Source organism: Vombatus ursinus, unplaced genomic scaffold, assembly GCF_900497805.2.
Source record: "Vombatus ursinus unplaced genomic scaffold, bare-nosed wombat genome assembly UNPS02014171.1, whole genome shotgun sequence".
NCBI classification, from domain to species: Eukaryota; Metazoa; Chordata; class Mammalia; order Diprotodontia; family Vombatidae; genus Vombatus; species Vombatus ursinus.
This window is the reverse complement of record NW_020953949.1, coordinates 4,568,185-4,590,797: the sequence shown is the minus strand read 5'-3', so window position 1 is coordinate 4,590,797 and position 22,613 is coordinate 4,568,185. Positions and strand designations below refer to the sequence as shown.

Below are 22,613 nucleotides of genomic sequence, written 5' to 3'. Positions count from 1 at the left end.
AAATGAGTGATTTTGATTACATTAAATTGAAAAGCTTTTGCATAAAGCCAATGCAACCAAAATTAGAAGGGAAACAGAAAGCTAGAAAACATTTATAACCAGTGTCTCTAATAAAGGCCTCATTACTAAAATATATAGAAACTGACTCAAATTTATAAGAATACAAGTCATTGCCCAATTGATAAATGGTCAAAGGATATGAACAGGCAGTTTTCAGATGAAGAAATCAAAGCTATCTACAGTCATATGAAAAAAATGCTCTAAATCACTATTGATTAGAAAAATGCAAATCAAAACAACTCTTGAGGTACCACACAACACTTATCAGATTGGCTAACATGACAAAACAGGAAAATGATAAATGTTGGAGAAGACGTGGGAAAATTGGAACACTAATGCATTACTGGTGGAGTTGTGAACTGATCCAATCATTCAGGAGAGCTATTTGGAACTATGCCCAAAGAGTTATAAAACTGTGCATACCCTCTGACCCAGCAATAGCACTTCCAGGGCTGTATCCCAACGAGATCATAAAAATGGGAAAAGGACCCACATGTACAAAAATATTTAGGGGCAGCTAGATGGCACAGTGGATAGAGCACCGGTCCTGGAGTCAGGAGGACCTGAGTTCAAATCTGGCCTCGGACACATAACACTCACTAACTGTGTGACCCTGGGCAAGTCACTTAACCCCAATTGCCTCACCAAAAGACAAAAACAAAAACCAAAAATACTCATAGCAGCTATTTTTGTGGTGGCAAAGAATTGGAAATTGAGGGGATACCCATCAATTAGGGAATGGCTGAACAAGTTGTGGTATATGAATGTAATGAAAAACTATTGTACAATTAAGAAATGATGAGCAGGCAGACTTCAGAAAAACCTAGAAAGACTTATATGAACTGATGCTGAGTGAAATGAGCAGAACCAGGAGAACATTGTACACAGTAACAATCATACTGTGTAATGATTGACTTTGACAGACTTAGATCTTCTCAGCAATACAAGGATCTAAGATAACTCCAAAAGAGTCAGGATGGAAAATGCTATCCACATCCAGAGAAAGAACTATGGAGTCTGAATGCAGATGGAAGCATACTATTTGCTTTCTCTCATATTTTTTGTTTTGTTTCCTCTTTCTTGTGGTTACTCCCACTGGTTCTAATTCTTCTTTTACAACATAACTAATGTGAAAATATGTTTAATATGAATGTATATGTATAGCCTATATCAGATTGCACACTGTCTTGGGGTAAGGGGAAAAAATTTGGAACTCACAATCTTATGGAAGTGAATGTTGAAAACTAAAAATAGATAAATTAATTAGGAAAAAAAAATGACACTTCCTCTCAATCCCTGTATGTTTGGGTTATATCCATGCCTCCCAAAAGAAATCAAAATGACAACTTTCACTGTAAAACACCAATGGGCCTGAGACTTGAAATGGCTGTATAACCACAGTAGAAAAAAAATACATTGGCTAAGTAAAAAACTTTTTTATTTAAAACTCAGAGAGAAAAATAGAAAAGATTTTCTTGTCACCTAGGATCTTGAAAAGGATCCATACCATCTTATTTGGAATAGCAAAAATATTATTGCTTTTTAAATAAACAGACTAGGCAGCATGATCAATTTCAAGGAGCCACAATTCGCTATCTGAAAAATCTCCAGGTTCCTGATGAGTAATCATTTGTCACTAATCCATCGCCAATCAATTTCTGTCTTAATAATCACTGTGAACAATATACAGTTTTTTTTTAATCTGCTTAATTCACTAATATGTAAGACAGTAAAGAAACCTAAGTAAAAGATTGCACACTGAAGCCAGTTTGATGCCTTCTTTATCTCAACTATGGCTTACTGTAATATCTACTCTCCACCTCTCCCCCATTTAAACAAAAACTAGGATTAAGTAATTAGGAAACACAGGTTACCATGGCAGGATGTACTGCGATGCTACTACCTACTAGTGAGAGAATGGGAACCTGTAAATGTAAGGAGCCCACCTTGAGAACCTTCCTCAAACTTTTCCTCTTTGTAGTGATCAACAACAATATCAGTTTCCACAGAAATCAGCTTCTTCTTGTCAAACTCTCGGAGATGCAATAAAGTCAATTCATCAAACTGCTCATAGCAGTAGAGCACCTGTGAAGAGCCAGATAGCATTTACATAGACCCAAGGTTACTAGAAGTCACTCATGGTGGTAGAATAACAATGAGTATAGCGAATAAAAAATGCTTCTCTTATTCCATCGAATTTCCTAGTCAGGGGCAGCCAATAATATACTAGGGAGAAGTTGCAGATTGTTTGGAATTATTTTTAGAAATGGTTCATAATGGGGTAGCATTATTATAGGTGGCACAGTGGAGAGAGCTCCGGCCTTGGAGTCAGGAGGACCTAAGTTCAAATCCGGCCTCAGATACCTGACACTTACTAGCTGTGTGGTCCTGGGCAAGTCACTTAACCTCGACTGTCTCACCAAAAAAGCGAGAACAAAAAACAAAAACAAAAAAGAAATGGTTTATAACGAGGAAAGCATCTGACTCTGCTAAGGCATTAGGAATAAGACTAGGACTCAGGAACTAGATGCAAAATCTCTATCACTAGAGATATAGTTAGGATAGATGACCTCTAAGGTACCTTTTAGTTCTTAAAGTCTACATGAATTTTGTTAAAATATTTCATTATAGTTTCCTTTTTATGAAGACTAAATGAGCAAAAATAAGGTATTAGCCAATGCAAGTCCTCTTTCAAGCCCTTATTCAGTCCTCTTTCATATAAATCATTCATTATCTGTCTGTCAACATTCAAACACAGTAGCAGCAAAACTATAATTAACTTTGAGCCTACAGAGTATGAAATATCTCTCCTGGAATATATATTAAATATATAACTTAGTTGTAATATAGAAATGATTACATTTCTATATACATTCCCCAAAATCTTAATCTCATGTAACTCTATACACTGGATACCTGGGAGAAGGTACAGAGGAGCATAGGTAACCAGAAAACTGAAGCTGCTCAGAGGTGATCAAAAGCATTGGGGAAGATGAAGATGATGAATTATTAAAGTTGGACCATGGAAAGGCAGCGGGATATGGTGGAAAAGTATTGGACTTGGAATCACAGAGATTCAAATCCCACTTCAAACACTTATTAGTCTTAAGACTCCAAGTAAATCACTTAATCATTTTGTGCCTCATTTTCCTCATCTGTAAAATGAGGGAGTTAGACTCAATTGCCTTTAAGGTATCTTGGAGCTCCAATCTTAGAAGTCATAGTGAGTGAGTGATTCTGCTGCACGTTCTAGATCCTATCCTGCCAACTTTAATCATATCTGTAATAAGGTTAATTGCAGGCTTCTCTTAGTTGCTATTCAGGTGAGCCCACATGACTCTGACAGTTCACTTACCTCCATATTTTTCTGCTTCATGGCCTCATAGTACGGTGAGTTTTCAGCCAGGTGTCGGTTAGGGGCACACAGGTAGTAGATGTTTCTGGTACCAGCCTGCATTCGACTGGCATATTCCACAAGGCTGGTCAACTGGCCAGGGGGCAGAGCTGATGATTCATAACGCAAGAGCTTTGCAATATCCTCCTGGCAATGGAGGTGGGGGCACATTTCAGTGACCAGCTCCAAGATGAACTGGGCTAGATTTCTCAGAGGACTAGGGAGTAACCCACACAAGCTACTAGTTAAAGAGGATATTTTGTTCTAGTCTGCTCTGTTTCCATACCGTATGTCTCTCTGAGCATGTCACTCCTCAACCTCCCACCCCCACCTCAACTATTTTCCATAGTGTAAAGAGTACTTCCTAGTAAGTAGGAAATCTGAGTTTTACATTAGCCTCTACCACTAAATTCTGGACAAATACTTAACCACATGGTCTGTTTCCTCATATAAAATAAGGACATTAAACCAAATAACTGCTAGGGTTCCTTCCAGCTCAAAAATTATGACACAGGTATCTAATGAAACTTGGGAATACAACAAAGAGGGTAGTTTCAGCCATGTAATCTTCTGTGTTGGGTCTGAGGTTTCTTATTAATGGGAATAAGATGATGACAGGGCAATTAGTTGCTAGGATGTTTCCATGACCTCCTGGGGCCTATCATGGGTGATTCAGGACTCTGAAACCAACATATACACTAAACTAATGACTTGAGGTCAGTTCCTAGTTTAGAAGACATGCTGGTAGACAGTTTGGGGTTCCACGGGGCCCCTCAAGTAGCCTGAAATGTCTGATCAAACAACTTCAAGAAGCACATATACAGTATGTATATGATACAGTAACAAAAACAAAAACAAAAACAAACCACAAAGGAATTGGGCAATCAGCTCATCCAAACAAACCTAGGAATCAGAGGGGTAACAAATGTTCTCTTTGCCTACTGTAATTCCAGAATGAAGTGGGTTGGCTGGTCATGTCTTAAAAGAGTTATAAGGGGCAGCTAGATGGCGCAGTAGATAGAGCTCCAGCTTTGGAGTCAGAAGGACCTGAGTTCAAATTCAGCCTCAGATACTTGACACTTACTAGCTGTGTGATCCTGGGCAAGTCACTTAACCCCGACTGCCTCACCAAAAAAACAAAAAACAAAACAAACCAATAAATAATGTGCATTCCTTTAAAAGGGGCAGCTAAGTGGCTCAGTGGATAGAGCACCGGCCCTGAAGTCAGGAGGACCTGAATTCAAATGAGGCCTTAGACCAAACACTTGACACTTACTAGCTGTGTGACCCTGGGCAAGTCACTTAACCCCAATTGCCTCACAGGAAAAAAAAAAAAGTTATAAGGTATTCAACTAACTTGGGTATCCTTGCAGGTAAGAAATGTGGCTGCCTCTAACCAGAGATTTTCTACTACTATGACCCAGTTATGGTCCCCAAAGCCCTCTTCTAGTGGATTCCTATTCTCTAGAAATTAACCTTTTTACAGATCTAAATCAGTTTGATTGTATGGAAATAGGAATCTAAAAGTTCATCCAGGTGTTAGGAAATCCCACAGCAATCAGGTAAAACCAGCCAAAATACACACATTACAGAAGGGGGATGAAGATGTGAACCTGTCTATACCTTTCAAAGAAATTCAGGATAACCAGAATTTAGAGTAAAGGGCCAAACCAATATAGTTAGAGCAGCACTTCTTGTAATAGCAAAGAACTGGAAACAAAGTAGATGCCCACTGAGGAATAGATAAACAAAATCTGACACACAAATATAACAGAACTATTCACTGTGCATTAAGATATGACAACTATGATAAATACAGAGAAACATGGAAAGACTTAAACAAACTCATGCAAAATTAAACAAAACCAAAAAAATATATATACAATGACTATAACAATGTCCATGCAATACGCAATGCAAATTAATCCTGTGAAATTAAAATGCTTGGCCCCAAAGAAGAGCCACAAGAAGGTGCCTCTGCATGCTCCTCACTTGCAGAGGGGGAAGACTGGAATTTTGGAACACCACATATGATATTAGACTTCTCAATATTGTTCTTTATTAGAAGGGATGGCTCTCTATAAGCAAGAGGGGGAAGGGACACACCGGCAAATAAGGGTGATGTAAAAACAAAGGATATCAATAAAAATGCATTTTTTAAAAAAAGCAACCAACCAACAAAACAAAAGAAGAAAAGAGGCTGAAGACAATGTCTGTGAACACAGGGAGAGAGTAGGGTGCAAAAGAACTAGGATTTCAGGTCCCTGCCTGACAGGTTAATCAGAGGATCTCAGGTGACCAGCAAATCCACAGAGAGAACACTTACGGGTATGACAGAGAGGGCTACATGTATCATGTCAGTATGAGCACTGGTTACAATCTCCCTTCAAAATCTGTCTAGTTCAAAACCCAAGTCTTAATAAAAAAAAAAAAAAATTAAAAAAAAAAAGAAGAGTCACGGAGACAAGGAGCACTGAAAATAAAAATAAATGAAACCTCTTTATCTGAACTGAAAGGATTGTTTAAAAACAAGTCTTACAGTAAATTAATCCTTTTTCAATTGCTATCATTTCTCCTTTCAAAAGAGAGCTCTTTTTTGGGAGGCGGGGGAGGTAGGAAGGAGAAAGACCGACATTCAAGGAAATGAATGAAGTATAAAAATTCTAGTTTACAACTCATTCAACATGACCATATGCTCAGCAAGGCATCACTGTCTACATCCACTTATATTAACTTGTATTTATTTTCTATGTATTTTCTACGTGCACATGTTGTTTTCCCCAATATAATACAAGTTTCTTGAGGGCAGAGACATTTTGATTACTGTCTTTCTATCCCTAGCACCTAGCACAATGACTGGCACAAAGTAGGTACATAATAAAGTCCTTGCTAATTGACTGACCCCTCCAGAGGAGTCTGGTGGTAATATTACTCATGATGCCTAAAAAATATAGCCTGATTAGGGCTATCCCTTCTGATAAGTTGGGAGGGTCCTTCCTTTGACACTATTTAGGAGGTAGATGGGATGTCAGATTTTTAAATACTGGGGGAAATGAAAAAAAGGAAAATTACTGCCTTGTAATCCAGCCCAGAGCCCTTGGATCCTAGCACTGATTCCTTCATATTTCCTTCCCAGACTTGTCCTGCTTCAATGATGCCTTATGATCTAAGGCCAAAAGGAGGCCTGAAAACATAAGTTCTTACCTTGACTTCCTGCTCAGCAATAGTGACAATTCCCTCCCTCATAAACAACCCATAATCTTCAAAGAACTTGGCATACTTCTCAGGGTCTTTTTTGCTCTGGTCAATGAAAAATTTTATCAGTCTCTGTTGTAAAACATCTCTGAGTTTTCTGCAGAATGAAATTTTTAAAAAAATTATCGTTAACAATACATTAATTTCAAACACTTCCCTACTGAATTGTCCAACTCCTTGAGAGTACAGGTTGGAACATTTTTCATCCCCTGTATCTCCAACCTCTAGTGCAATATTCTGTACACGGAGCAAACATTCAATAATGAACAAATCTTTAAGATTAAATTATGAATAACTACTAGAAAGAAATGTTAAAAAAATTAATAATCAGAGAAATGCAAATTAACACAATCTTGAGAGGATTCAACTGACATCTACCAAACTAGCAAAGATGCTAAAAAATGGAAAAACTCATTGTTGGCAGTGCAATGGTAAGAAAGGAATACTGCTTCACTAATGATTAAGCTCTGAATTGGTTTGACAGTTACGGAAAACAATCTGAAACTGTGCAATAAAAGCTGCCAAACTGTTCATACTCTGACCTAACGCTTCCACTAAAGGAAAATATCCTAAGGAATCACAGCAAGAAAAGACCCAAATGCACAAAAATGTCCCTAACAGCATTATTTGTAACAGTAAAAAGCTGGAATTGAAAAATATATATACTAAACAATTGAGAGTGGATGAAAACACAATGGTACATGTGTGCAATGGAATATTAAGGTACTAGGAATGATCAAAGTGAATAATTTAGAAAAATATGGGAAGACTTGTATGAAATGATGTACAACAAAAGGAGAACAATATACACAATGACAATTTTATAAATAAAATTAACTTGCAGAGATAATAAAACACTAGTCAACTACAATGCTTAATGTTAGTAACATTGTCTAAGTCAAAAGCAGCATCTCTTCTTTCTGTTATAAGAAATGAACTGATTTTTAGGCATTTATTGGAAAAGTCTGTTGTACCAAAACACTATGGATCAATAAAATTAAAAACAAAAAATATAAAAGGGAAAAAAAAAGAGCTGATGAAGCCCAAGTTCTGTCCACCCCATACCTCAGCTCTCTGTCACACTGTCCATCTTTTCTCCATTTTTTCCCTCTCATTTTACTGATAGCCAAGGCTGTCGGAAACAAGAGACTAACAGACACAAAGTTCTGCCCTGCCCCACAACACTCCTCCGGGCTGTCAGTCTACAAGAAGCTTTCCAGATTCTAACTCCTCACTGCCTTGACAAGGAGTCATAGTGGACCAAAACCACACCATTAACCCAATACGCCACAACATCTCAAACTTTCACAGCTCCCCTCGCATTATGGACTAAAGATCTTCCCTGCTAAAGATTCAGTGAGTAAGTTTATCTGCCATTTTTCTTCAAAGGACCAGGCCAATCTGATAACAGTCACAGTTCTGGATGAAAAAGTGATGTTGGTATATTTGAATCCTATGATTTACTTGAGAATGTGACATCTAAACTCGTGTATTTCTAGAGCTCTTATTTTCTCAGCTGATAGCTTGGAACTTGATGACAGGACAAAAACACTGGCGTGGAGTCCTCCTTTTTAAATACAACGTTTCCTCCTCTAACATGTGCTTACCGGATAAGGGCACTTTCTTGAAGAAGCTCCCGGCTGAGATTCAGGGGAATATCCTCACTGTCCACAACACCTTGTGTAAAAAAAAGCCCCCCCAAAAAAACAAAGTCAACTCTCTCAGAGGTTTGTCTCTGACCCACAAGTTCTCTGTTCACATTCACCCATCAAATTATTCTTACTGCTGTCCACAGGGTCTCCTTGTAAGTAAGCCAAATTTATCACCTAACAGTATTCTTTAATAATATCATCCTCTCCATTTTCTCAGCTAATACTGAAAATGAGCTCAGCTGGGGGTGGTGGGGAAATGAAAGAGAAGAAATGATAATGGGGCAATTTTTCTGATTATTCTTCCAAGTACATTTTTTGTGGATTTTTGAGATTAAAATCTACAGATAAGAACAAAAAAAGAGATTTGGCACACTAGATAAGGTAGAGATCTTTCTGAAGCTAATGTCTTTAGTTGCTTTTCCAGAATGAATGTACATTTAAAATGGTCTCAGACACAGACTGGCTGAATTGTTTTTTAAAAGGAATTTTCGGAGTGTAATTTCAACATAGACCTTTGGCACTAGGTATCATCCACACATGTGGCCAAGTTCCACCATTTCTGAGGAAGGGAAAAAAGAGGACCAGCCTTCACACCTCGCAGGAAGCGCAGCCACTTGGGTAGGATGTCAGAAGCTTTGGTCTGGATCAGAACTTTGCGGCTATAGAGGGCAACGCTGGAGCCCAGTTCCCGGCTGACATCAAACATGGACGGCTTCTGCAGAATAGGAAGAAAGAATATTAAAAGCTAGTGGGATGACTACTTCAATGTAAATGGAAAAGAATTACAAAACAATTAAAGATGAATCTTACAGAATTATAAAGAACATGTGTGACCCCTAAAAAGAGATATATGACATAAGGAGGTACTTCCTGGTAGGGTGGTGAGGAGATTAGCAGGTGTAGAACATGAAATATGTCATACTTTTTCAAAACAATAAGCAGTTTTGCTGATTTTTTTTTTCTTTTCCAAAAACAACTAACTGTTATAAGGAATGGCTCTGGGAGAGGATGGGGGAAAGACATAGAGGGAAATCAAGATGATATAAAAATTAAAAATATCAATAAAAATCTATTTTAAAAAAAGTAAATGGGAGTTATCAAGATATTGATTTTAATTGGAAACAGAGATTGTATAAAATAAGACTAGGTTTTCAGGGCAAGGCCTGGACAAAACTGTGAAGGAAGCTATTTGTTCCTCCCCCCTCCTCTTTTCTCCTTTCCTGCCATGCCCTCACCCTCATTCAATACAGGGTCCCATTCAGTTAGCTGTGAAATATTCCTTGCTAAATGTTAACTACAATTAATTAGGAACTTCTCAGAGATTTTTATTTTTAAAAGTGAACTAAGCCTTCATAATAAAACAATGGCATCTTACAGTATTTAATGGTATTTAGCCAAGGGGACTGTTATTTTTGGAAAGAAAAACCACTCAATTTTTTTATACTCCATTCCCACCCCTGCCTTCTCTCTTTTTACTATCTATCTGTTCTGCTGTCAAGAACTCAAAATCTGCAGCATCTTTACAAAAAGCACTGGACTCCTGCACAGTGGCACCTGGAGGAGAGAGTAACCCATAGATGGCAGCTGCTACCCACAAGGGGTCTCCTTGAGTCATATTATTAGCCCAAAACAGGTTCAGGCTTACAGTCCTGAATGGTTGGACTTTTCTTTATCTCTCCTGAAAAACTTCATTTCAATAAGTCCCAAAATGCCTCTGACCCATATGTGGGAGTTTACCTGTATTTACAATCTATCCACAAACAAAAAATATTTTCCTTTAGATGTAACTTCTAAGTTCTATTTGTGGACAAGGAATTATCTATGTTATAATCTGATGAGGGAGCTAAGGTGCTGTCATTGCTAGTAAATATTTTAACTTCTTTTGCCCCTGTTATTCCATTTAGTCACAGCTATGGGACCCCAGTATTGAAAGCAACCATGGGAAGTTTATTCTTTAAGTAGAGGAAAGCACTGCATTATTTTCCATTCTACAGTCTCACCACATCCCCTAAGACTAAAAATCAGAGTATGAGTATCTCACTGTTTCTGGCACATAGAAAATACTCCGTATGTTAAGTGGTGCATCCGTCTTGTAGTGGAGGGTATAACGGGGTTTATCATAAGCTTGGGCAATGTAGCGGTAGAATTCCTCATGCTGCCATTCGCTAATGTCTTTAGAGTCCATCATCCAAAGTGCCTACAAAAGGAGATAAATCGGAAAAGCAATCCGTTTAAAATGCTTCTTTCCATCAAGTAAATATAGACAAGCATGTCTAACTTAATTTTTTAGTGAATCAACATCTATAATGCTAGCTCCAGTCAACAAAATGGTACTCAGGCCTGGATATTTTAAAGTATTGGACTTAGCAAATCAATCAGAGGAGAATTGATTCTTTCTCCAAGCTCCTATAGAGGGTGTTTATGGGTAGACATGAAAAAAACTCAGAAGCAACTGTCCCCACTCTCTAGCCTAACTAAGCACTACTTTTGGAAGTGTTATAAAGATATTCATGGAAGGCTGTTATAGAAATGGGAAGAAAACAAGAGAATAATATATGACTTTGGGAGCAAGTATCTTACCTCAGAAGCCTCAGACTGATAAGGTTAATAAGATCGAGATATTAAACTTCCAGAGCAAAAAGTTGGCTAGAGGGTTCACAATAAACCACCATTTATTATTTTTTTTTAATAAACCACTATTTAAAGAAATACCTAGAGCTCTGGCCTTGGAGTCAGGAGGACTTGATGTTCAAATACAGCCTCAGACACTCAGACACTTGACACTTACTAGTTGTATGACCCTGAGCAAGTCACTTAACCCTGACTGTCTCACCAAAAAAAAAAAAAAAAAATTTTAAGAAAACTTTATTTCAATAAAGATGAATGACTCCAAGTAATCATTTATGTGTTGATGTTAACTTGTAAGAAGGTCTGTAAGGATCTGTCCTTTGCCTTATGCCAACTTTAAAAAAAAAATCATGACTTAAAATAAAGGCATGTGATCAATCAAGTGGTGCAGTACAGTAGAAAGAACACTAACTCTGTACTCTGAGGATCTTAACTGAAATCTTGCCTCTTATGCATACTACTCGTGTGACCTCAGGTAAGACCCTTAATCTCCCTGGCATGTGTTTCATCATCTGCAAAATGAGGGAGTGGGCCTGGATGACCTCTGAAATTCCTTCCAGGAAAAGATTTATGATCCTATTAAGGGCCTTCTATTTGCATATAGAAGGAGATGCAAAGAAGCCACGCTTATCAAATCTGCAGACAACACAAAGCTAGTAGGGACAGCTAACACATGATGTGGAACTTGAAAAATTAGAACCTAGAATGGTGGGCCAAACCTAAGAATACCAATCAATAAATATTTACTGAGTACTTACTACATGCAAGGCACTATGCAAGGTATTAAGCATACAATGGCCAAAAAAACTTATACAATAAGTATGTATAGACTACATACAAACTAAAGAGAGGTTAAATACAAGGAGGTTAGGGAGGGAGGACACTAGTCTTTGGGGGAATGTAGAAAGGCTTCGGGTAGAAGGTGGTGCTGGGATTGTCTTAATGAAAGAAAGGGATTCTATGAGGTGGCAGAAAGTGAGGACAAAGTATATTCTAGGCATGGGGGAAGACCAGAGCAAAGGGAGAGATGAGAACAGAGGAGCCAGCTTTGTTGGACTGAAGAATGGTTAAGTACAGATCTGATCATGTCACTGCTGGACTCAAAAAATTCCAGTGGCTTGCCATTTTTGAAATCCATATTAAATTTATATTCACCATTAGTCAATTTCATGCCTCCAATTAGTTATCAAATCTCATAGCTTCTATCTCCATAATACCTCTTGCATTCAATTACTCACATAATTGGCTGCCACATTATCTACTACAGGTCATCGTCACTTGTCTAGTTGTTTGCAATGACCCCCAATAGGTATCTTTGCCTAAAGTCTCTCTTCACTCTAAACCATCCTACGTGCAGGTACCTGCCAATGATTTTCCTTAGGCACATATCTGCCCATGTCACTCCCCTACTCAATAAACTGCAGTGGCTCCCGATTGCCGTTAGGATAAAAAATAAACCTCTCTGTTTGTCTTTTAAAGTCTATCACTACTGATCCAACCACTCTGGAGAGCAATTTGGAACCATACCCGAAGGGTAATCATACTATGCATACCCTTTGATCCAGCAATACCACTACTAGGTCTGTATCCTAAAGAGATTTTAAAAAAGAGAGAGAGACAGGGACAGAGACCTATTTGTACAAAAATATTTACAGCGGCTCTTTTTTGTGGTAGCAAAGAATTAGAAATTGAGAGGATGCCCATCAATTGGGGAATGGCTGAACAAGTTATGGTATATGAATGTAATGGAATACTACTGAGCTATAAGAAACAATAAGCAGACAGATTTCAGAAAAACCTGGACTTACATGAACTGATGCAAAATGAAGTGAGCAGAACCAGAACACTGTACATAGTAAAAGCAATACTGTATGGTGATCAACTGTGAACGACTTAGCTATTCTCAGCAATACGACAATCTGAGACAATTTCAAGGGACTCATGATGAAAAATGCTATCCACATTCAGAGAAAGAACTGATGGAGTATGAATGCAGACTGGCATACTACTTTTCACTTTCTTTGGCTTTTTCTTTTGGTCTGTTTCTCCTTTCACAACATGAATAATATAGAAATAGGTTTTACATTATTACACATATAAAACCTTTATCAAAATGCTTACTGTCTTAGTGAGGAGGAGACGAGGGAAGGAAAAATCTGGAACTTTTTTTTTTTAAATGAACTTTAGAATTGTCTTTATGTATAATTGGGAAAAAATAAAATACTATTAAAAATAAAATCTATCACTGATCATAATTTGCCAAACCCCAACCCTGAATTACTCCCAATTTCTCTAGCACTGTCCTTGCCATCATACCTTGCTCCCCCATTCTTCAGCATCTTCCTTATCTATTAGCTCCTTCACTATTGCCTACAAATATGCCCACCTAACATCATTAAAAAAAAAAAAACCCTCACTAGATTGTGCCATCCTCCTCCATCTTTCATCCTATAGTTTTCTTCACTTTCTCAGCTACTCTTTCAAAAAGGCACCTACATCGGGTGCATCTACTTTCTCTCGTCACCCAGGGTTAAAGGCTTGATGTCATACTCTATTCCTCTTTCTTGCTTACGGCACAGATCCAATCAGTTGCCAAAATATGTAATTTCTTTCTCTATGATCTTGTACATACATCCCTTTCTATCTACTCACAAAGCTATGCTAGTTCAGGCCCTTATCACTTTTTGCCTAGACTAACGCAACAGCCTCTTAGTTGGACTCTCCAATGCTCAAACTCTCCCCACTCCGATCTGTTCTCCACATAGCTACCAAAATGATTTTCTTAAAGGTTAAGTCTGACCATATAACTATTATATTCAATCAACTCCAGGGTTCCCTATTACCTAAAGTGCTTTACAACCTTGTCACTCCCTAAATTTCTAATCTGACAGTCTACTCCCCTTAAAACACTCTAGGATTCAGCCCTAGAGGATATTTGCTGGTCCTCAAACAGGACACTGCACCTCTCATCTTCAGGTCTCTGTACCAGCTGTTACTCGTACCTGGAATGTCTTTCCCAAACCTCTGGGGCTTAGAACCCTTGGCTTGCTCAAGCCAACTTGGATAATAGGATACCTTTCTTGTCCCTTTCTCCCCCACCACCATCCTCTACAGGGTTACTTCCCATAAATTCTCTCTCATATGTTCTGATTTATATGTGTTGTTCCACTTCACCCCCAATTAGAATGTACACCCCTTGAGGATAAGGGCTGTTTTTGCTTTATCTTTGTTTCCCCCTGAATTCTGTATCATCAATAGCACACGCTAAGTAAGCATTTAGTAAGTACTTGTTGATGGACTGACTGCTGATTTCTGTCTTCAAGTGAAGATGATATAACCATTTTTTGAGGATTTTGAAGAGGGGAGTTCTACATAGATGAGAACTGGACTGGTTACTGGACTCAGTTTTTGATACTAGCAACTTTCATCACTCCTTTCTGCTGGCCATTTGTTGCCAAGACTATCTACAGAATATCCTTTTGGGATCCTTGACTAAGTCTTACCTGTAAAGTATTGATGCGTTTTCCATTTAGGTAAAGGGGAAAGCTAACAAAGTTACTGTACTTTGTTACTACATCTGGAAAATAAAATAAAATACAAGTATTACACTAATGATTAAAACTGAGAGTAAGAAAACAAGTTTTGGATCATGCTGAATGAATTAACCAGCTAAAAGTAATGAGATTCATCACCAGAATGTTGGCCACAGCAACTCATGAGATGTAATCTAAATCTGTAAGGGAGATGAAACCATGGATCTTATGAAGGATTCAAATAATTGGATTTAGAGGGCATGTAGCTGATTCTGTCATCTCTGGTGGGCAAGAGTAGAAAGAAACAACTGGCTGGGCAGGGGAGATTTAAAATGGAATTATTTCAAAATCCTAAGATGTACTGGAAACAGAAAGCTGTAAAGGGAATGAGATCAAGTAAAAATCCTCTGCTTCCAAGAAATCTTTCTCTTTTTATAAGGTCTAAGTGAAAACTTTGACCAAATGATAAACATGCAACTAGCCAAAAAGCTGTAGAAAAAAGCTGTAAAAGCAGGGCAATAGAGCAAAAAGGGTTATGGACTTGAAATCAGAAGATTTGAGTTTGAGTACTTGCTCCATCTCCTTATTAGCCTTGTAACCATGGACACTAAACCTCCATTCCTCCCAGAGTTTTGATGAGAAAAACGCTTTTTAAAACCGCAAAATATAGATGTAAACTTTTATTATCATGATTATTATAATAACCAACTCATTCACAAGGATTTTCTCTTCATACATACATATGTTGTTACTGGTCCCTTCCTGTACCTTTTCCCCTTATGTTACCCTTCAAAAGGGTAGCTGTGATTTTCATCAACAGCCCTATATAGGAAAGCACCACTATTCCTCACTCAAGCCCCACCCCAACTAAGTATGTTTCTGTGGAACTACAGTACAGAGAATCTCAGGAAAGGCAGAACTTGAGATTCAGCTATGCACTGCTCACAGATCAAGTCTAGGTTGCAGAACCAAAGGTCTGCCAATGAGCAAAGGGTCCTTCCTTCTCTGCTCACCTCGTACTCGGTCTTCATTGGCAAACTCTCTGCAGTCTGATTTGAGGTGGATGATTATTTTGGTTCCAGTTCTAACACCTGAAGCTTCTGCAATTTCAAATACTCCAGAGCTAAGAGGAAAAGAAGGAGGAAAAATAATGTCATATCAGTATTAATAAATCTTACAACAGAAAATCAGTTATTTTGCCTTAGTATATTTCCAAAGGCTAGAAAAAAACTAAGCACAGATCCTAAATGGCCATCCAGAGTAAAAAATAATGATAGCTATTTGCTTCATTACAGCTGTTTCTCCTATACACTCAATAGTAACCAAGATGACAGCTTCCATTTCATGAAAACTACATACTACCAGCAAGCATGCTGTCCTGGAAAGAGCATTCATTCCACTGGGTGTCTGAACTCCTGGCTCTGCCCCCTAACAGCTGGGAGGGTATGTGTGAAGCTAATCACTTCCTGTCTCCCAGACTTGATTTCCTATTCTCGAAAATGAGGACAATAATGCTTGCAGTTATAGAAATGTACAAGATTATTATTTACAGGCAACTAGTGGTACAATGAAGAGAGTGCTGGGCCTGGAGTCTGAAAGACCTGAGATTAAATCCAGCCTCAGACACTTACTAGCTGTAAAACCCTATGCAATTCATTTGACCTCTGTCTGCCTCAGTTTCCTCAACTGTAAAAGGGGAATAACATTAACGCTCACCTCCCAGGGTTGTTGTCAGGATCAAATGAGATATTATTTGTAAAGCACTTAGATGAGTGCCTGGCACATAGTAGACACTTAAATACTTGTTCTCTTACCTTTCCCTTTATTATTAAAGAGAACTTTAGGGCTCCAACAACTGCGGCTTTGATCTAGGAAAGACTAGTTATTGCTTGTTGCTCTAACAAGCCGGAATTCTGAAAGAGTTCTGGAAGGCTAAGAACATAATACTGAATACTTTGGAAAGATTCTAACTACTTTCCTGAGGCCTACCCAGGGATGTGCTGGTAAATGTTTAACAACTGGCTATTCATTCAGAATAAACAAATATACACAACATACTTTTAACTTTAATCTACGTTACTGACATGTTTTCTATCACTTTCTTTAAGTCTAGACCATTATTGTCAAACTCAAATGAGGGCACTAAACATGAGGTTAAGGATTCTGGGAGACAGTATAATGACTTGGAAAACCACATATTAACATTATCTATGTTCAATTGTATTTTTATTTATTTCGTTATATATTCCCAATTGCATTTTAATCTGGCTCAAGATGTAATTGTTTGACACCTCTTATCTAGACAATAAATAAAACAAGCCCTGATTTGTAGCATTTGCCATTTTCCAAGGTGAAAATGCTCTCACTGAAAATTTAACAATTGATTCCCCTGGTATAAACTGGTTCCAGGACATCTCTGGTCCTATCTAGTGTTTTTTATGCTCTTCCTTCCAGGTCTTATGTCTCTAATGAACAGAAGAAAACCAAATGGAAAAATCTTCTACAAAAACAGAGGAAGAATAGAGAGAACCAGAAAAGGAGACCTTGATAGGATCTTGCCAAAGTATTAATTTGGTTTTATTTTCATAAAATGAACATTGGAAATTTGTAGTAGTGGCAGTTTTCAGAGTTATAAATAACTAAATAAACATTTATTTAGTACTTCCTCTAAACCACAGAGTTGCTGGTATTAGTGTCACATATGATATAATGGAATAAAAATAAGCCAACATGCTTTAGAAAAATCAAAAGCAATGTGAAATTTGTTAAAGTTGTAGAAGCCATTTTGTTTAAACCAATCCATGCTTTGGAAATATCTACACAACTTATGAGAAATTCCACCCACCTATGATTATTTTGGGGGTAGGGAAAAGCAACCAAAAACACTCCTTTATTAGAGAACATCTTTAGAAACTTCTGAAAAATGTAACAAAACTGTTTGACACAGAGTCCACTAAACATCGAAACGCTAGGAAAAAAAAGGTTCTGTGAATGCCAAAAAGATAGCAGCACTTTTTGTAGTAGCTAAGAATTGGAAACAATGTAGATGTCCATACACTGGAGAATGGCTAAATAAACTGTGGGTACATGAATGCAATGGATACTATTATTAGGTTCTAAGAAATAACCAATACAGAGAAGCAAGGGAAGACTTAAGTGAAATAATGCAAAGTAAGCAGAACCAGAAAAATGTTATACCAAACAACTAAAACAATATAAATGGAAAGAACAGCAACAATAAAAACAACAAAGCAATCCAAAGTGAATACTGAAAATGAGAAAGCACTTCTCCCTGCTTTGCACAAGTGGAGAACTATGGTGTTTTGTAAAACCCTGCAGCTAATGTCAGACTTTTTTGGTTATGTTTAGCTTTACCCACTTGTTTAAAAATATTTTTAAAACATTCATTGTTTTGAGCTCTGTGGAAGACAGTGAGGGTGATTCAGTGGGGAACGTAATGAAAAAACAAGATTCCAAAGTAATTTTTTTTTCTTTACAAAGGTCAATGTCTCAAGGAGGAGACACCGTGGAAGCTGATGAGAATCCTGCAGACTTGTTCTCTTCAAAACATACAAGAAAATATAAAAAGGGTTATAATCTATGACAAGAATGAAGGAAAGAAATTAGGAGGCCATCAATGCTAATAGAAAAGGAAATCAGGTAGCTTAGGAAGAATAAAATTAATATCCTTTGGAAAAAGGAAAGTGGAGCTAAGATTTAAACTTAAAAAGATTTAACTTCTCTTTTTACTATCAAGAAGCCCTTAGATGGAAAGACTAATTCAAGATGTTACTGAGATGCTCAAAAAGCTAAGTTTCTCACACTCCCCACCCCAGAAAAGAAACTATTATGAGAAAAGATGGTTAGAAAAGAAAAGAAAAACCTATCAAAATTTTAAAATAAGCAATGAAAAATGCTAGTAACCTAACAATTTTGCAAAGCAACCTAAAGCAAGAGAAATAGAACAGGAAACTACACAAGATCTCTCAAGAGACATCTTCAACTAAAAAAATGACATTCAAAGAGATTAGCCAAGATTTAGCACTGCTTAAAAATAATAACCATAGGGTAGAAAAAAGAAAAATTTGATGTTAAAAATTGAGAAAAGAAATAAACAGAATTAAAAGATGCTTTAAAAAGAAATCAGGCATAAAAAATGAAGCAGAATTGCACACAATACAGAGCAACTGAGGGTTAAAAAGAATTATCCAAGTTATGGGAAAACACATAAGACTTGAGGACAGAACTAGAAATCACAACACAGAAATCTCAGGATTACTGATAACCCAGAAAATTTATGTAACACAGGAGAGGGAATCCCCCTTCTCCTCACTGCATGTCACACAGATGCCTTCTGCTCTTCTCCCCTTCACTCACCTCATTTGAAGAGGCAGCCTTACTCCTTACTAAGAACAGGCCTTCTGTCTCTTCCAGTGATCCCACTCCATCCCACTTCCAAAAGACTGTGCCCTTTCTCCCCCACCCCCAATCTCTCACTTACCTGCAATCTGTCCCTGTCTACCTGCTCCTGCTCGACAATCAACAAGCATGTCCGTGTCCATCCTGCTGCTGCCCATACATCCTTTCTGTCCTTTATGGCTAAGTTCCTCGAGAAGTCCATATACAAGAGGAGCTTCTACTTTCTCTGTTCTCTCTCTTCTTAACTCCCTATGATCCAGTTTCTGAACTGATTATTCTGAACTTATTAACAATGTAACTCACACCTCCTGGCATCACTTCCCAAAACAGCTGCAAGACTTCACACCGCACACCCCATCCCAAGTCAGCTCCTTTGTACATATTTCCCATTAGAGTGTAAGCTCCTAGAGGGCAGAGAGTGTCATGCCTTTCTTTGCTGTCCCATCACCGAGCACAGTGCCTGCCACTCAACAGACATTTCATAGACTTTACTGACTACTAAGTGATTTAGCCACAGAGTATCACACAGATAGTAAATGTCTGGTGGGACTTGAATGCAGGATTTTTTAATTCCAAGGCAATTACTCTATCCTCTACTTCATGCTACCTCTCTTATATTCATATTTTTTTGTAAAACCATAATATATTAACATTAGAATGCCGTAACTCATTCAGATATTCTCCAGATGGTTTCTAATTTTTTTCCTATTACAAATAGAGTAACTATGAATTTTTTTTAAATACACAGATCCTCTTTTCCCCCTTTCAGTGGCTTTGGAATAGATTCCTAGCAAAGGAATAACAGAAGTGAAAACGTTGAAGAAAACTCTGTTCTCTACACTTTACGCACAAGGCTTCCAAAACAATTTTTATTCATCTATGATTATTCTAAGGAAGAAATGTTTAAACATAAGAATCTCTTCATACCTGAGGACACCTAACTCAAGTCATTTTGATGTCACAAAGTAAATTTCAGTCATCAGTTAAGAGCAAGCAAGGATTTACACCGTAGGTAACAACAATTCAGTTAACAGTTTGATTCATCAAAGTAAATCATGTTACTTTCAACTCATCTTTGCAGTGGAAACTTAGCTGTCAAAAAAGAATCCAAAACATATTTCTACAGACATAATCAAAAAAGTTTCTTGTTTCTTTTAGGTGGATCATTAACCTAATCCCTTTAGTGAATGGGGCAAAACTACTGCTTCCAGATCAATCAATCAAGGTTCACCCCCTTCTCCCCAGTCTTTATCAGGTGACAGCCCTAATTCATTTAGGAAGAAGTCCTCCACAGACTCTCTAAAGAGAGGAGAGCAGGACTTTGTTTTGGAACTGATAGTTAAAGAACGACTGATAAGAGCTTCTCTTTGAGATTAGTCCAAAGGCCTCAGAGTAGGTTAATCTTTAAATTCTTTCTTAAAATTTCCAAATGAAGGAGGAGAGGGGCATTTAGTCTGCTTTCACAAAAAGTATGATCATTTCTGTGTGCTTTTATTGTATATTGCTCTTTAAATAGTTAGACCATTCTCTCCAACAATGTATCAGAATGCTCTGCCAACACTGGATTTTATACTTTTCAGATCTTTCTGACATTCGGTTAAGTTGTTATTTGACAGAATTGATAGGGAAATACTGGAGTTTATTGAGTAGGGAGTGACATGGCTGGACCTGTTCTTTAGGAAGTCACTGTGGCAATTGGGAGGATGGACTGGACTGAGGAGAGACAGGCAGGCAGACCCACCAGCAGGCTAGTACAATAGTCTAGGCATGAGGTAATGAGGGCTTGGACCAGAGTAGTGGCAGTGTCAGAGGACAGAAGGGAGCTTATGAGAGAGGTGTTACAAAGGCAAAATCGACAGGCCTTGGCAACAGATTTAACACAGGGGTGGGGTTGTTGTGGATACTGAGGAGCTGAGGATAATACCTACGTTCCGAGCTTGGGGCCTGGGAAGATGTTGTAACAGCAAAGTTTGAAAGTGAGGGGAAGATGTGAGAGGAAAGACAGTAAGTTCAGTTTTGGTCCTGCTGAATTTAAGATGTCTATTGGACATCCAGTTCTGATGTCTGAAAGGCAGTTGATGTGAGAGACTGGAGGTTAATAGAGGTTGAGGCAGGATAAGTAGATTGGAGAATCATCAGCATAGAGATGATAATTAAATCTACGGGAGCTTATGAGATCACTAAGTGAAGTAGTATAAAAAGAGAAGGTTCAGACTGAGTAGTGGGTGTGATGTGGATGACCATCCAGTGAAGGTAAAAGAAGAACCATGAGAGAATAGTGTCCTGAAAACCTAGACAGGACAGAATCAAGAAGAGGGTGACTGGGGGCCAGCTAAGTGGCACAGTGGATAGAGCTCTGGCCTTGGAGTCAGGAGGACCTGAGTCCAAATCTGGCCTCAGACACTTGACATTTACTAGCCGTGTGACTCTGGGCAAGATACTTAACTCCGATTGCCTCACCCCCCCCCCAAAAAAAGAGGTGATTGGCAGCGTCAAAAGCTACAGGGAGGTCAAGAAGAATGAGAAATGAGAAAAGCCACTAGATTTGTCAATTAGCAAATCACTGGTAACTTTGGAGAGAGCAGGTTCAATAGAATGATGAGGTTGGAAGCTAGATTATAAAGAAGAAAGTAGAGACACCTATCATCAATGGATTTTCAATAAGTTTAGCTACAAAGGGCAAAAGGGATATAGGACGATAGTGGGGATGGAAGGAATTGGGGTGAGGGAAGAGATAGTAGCAAAAGGCATCTGCTGAATGATACGAGATGAGTAGGGAAGAAGGAGCTCTCAGCAAATTGCTTCAATTTTTTTTCTATAAAATATGAGACAAGGCTCTCATTTGAGAGGGTGCGAGAGAGCCATGGGAAGTTTGAGGAGGGATGAAAAGGTTTGGAAAAGCCAGTGAGAAAGTGAGTTAATTAGAAGGTATAGAAGTTTTGCCTTCTGTAACAAGTGAGGGCCATTTGTATAACATACATGTGTACTGGACTCAGAATAGTCAAGATTTTCTCCACCTTTATTCAACAGCAAATGAACAGGAGAAATAGCAGTGCATTGTGAAAGTCATCCAAGGGAAAGATCAGCAATATGATAATGGGGCTGGGGACGTAGGAGAAGCCAGCTGGGTAGATTTGAACTGGCTCACTAAGGAGCCAAGATGGAGAAGAGAGGAGAGACGGGGTAGTAAAAGGATGATGGCCTGGGAGAGAACTGAGAGATCAAGGGAAGTCCTGGTATGCACAAAGAGTAATGTTTGGTAAGGGAAAGAGGAGAGAGTGGTGGAAAACCTATACATTATGGTCAGTTAAAGAGATTCTGGAATTTTTGAATATGGAGGTGGAGAATTTGTGGGCAATAGCAAAATCAAGGATATGACCATCTTTGTGACTGAGGTGGGTGGAGGAATACGTCATGGGAATGAGTAGGTTAAGAAACTGAGTGGTTGGGGTGTTTGAGGAAGAGTCATCATGTATGATGAGGTCCCTTAGTCTGAGGGGAAGAAAGGGCAGGAGTTAGTGAGGAGAGAAAAACTATGAACCAGCTACTGAACTCAATGAGAAAGGAAGGGGGGTGACCTGGACAACAGTGGGGTCAAACTCAAATACAAATGATCCCTGCAAGGTGTGTACTGACTTTGAATACCACAAATTAACATTAGCTATGTAGTAT

At 38.2% G+C, this 22,613-nt stretch overlaps 1 protein-coding gene across 1 annotated transcript in view; it reads right to left on the bottom strand.

Moving 5' to 3' along the window:
- The window catches only part of TRAP1 (TNF receptor associated protein 1), an 81,266-nt gene that overhangs the window by 7,805 nt on the left and 50,848 nt on the right, over positions 1 to 22,613 (bottom strand). Inside the window, exons 7-14 of the mRNA XM_027859691.1 lie at positions 15,536 to 15,645; positions 14,493 to 14,566; positions 10,403 to 10,558; positions 8,956 to 9,076; positions 8,317 to 8,386; positions 6,659 to 6,806; positions 3,416 to 3,601; positions 2,007 to 2,145 (exon numbers count right to left, since the gene is read on the bottom strand). Coding sequence (XP_027715492.1) covers positions 2,007 to 2,145; positions 3,416 to 3,601; positions 6,659 to 6,806; positions 8,317 to 8,386; positions 8,956 to 9,076; positions 10,403 to 10,558; positions 14,493 to 14,566; positions 15,536 to 15,645 — 1,004 coding nt within the window. The remainder of the gene's footprint in view (positions 1 to 2,006; positions 2,146 to 3,415; positions 3,602 to 6,658; positions 6,807 to 8,316; positions 8,387 to 8,955; positions 9,077 to 10,402; positions 10,559 to 14,492; positions 14,567 to 15,535; positions 15,646 to 22,613) is intronic.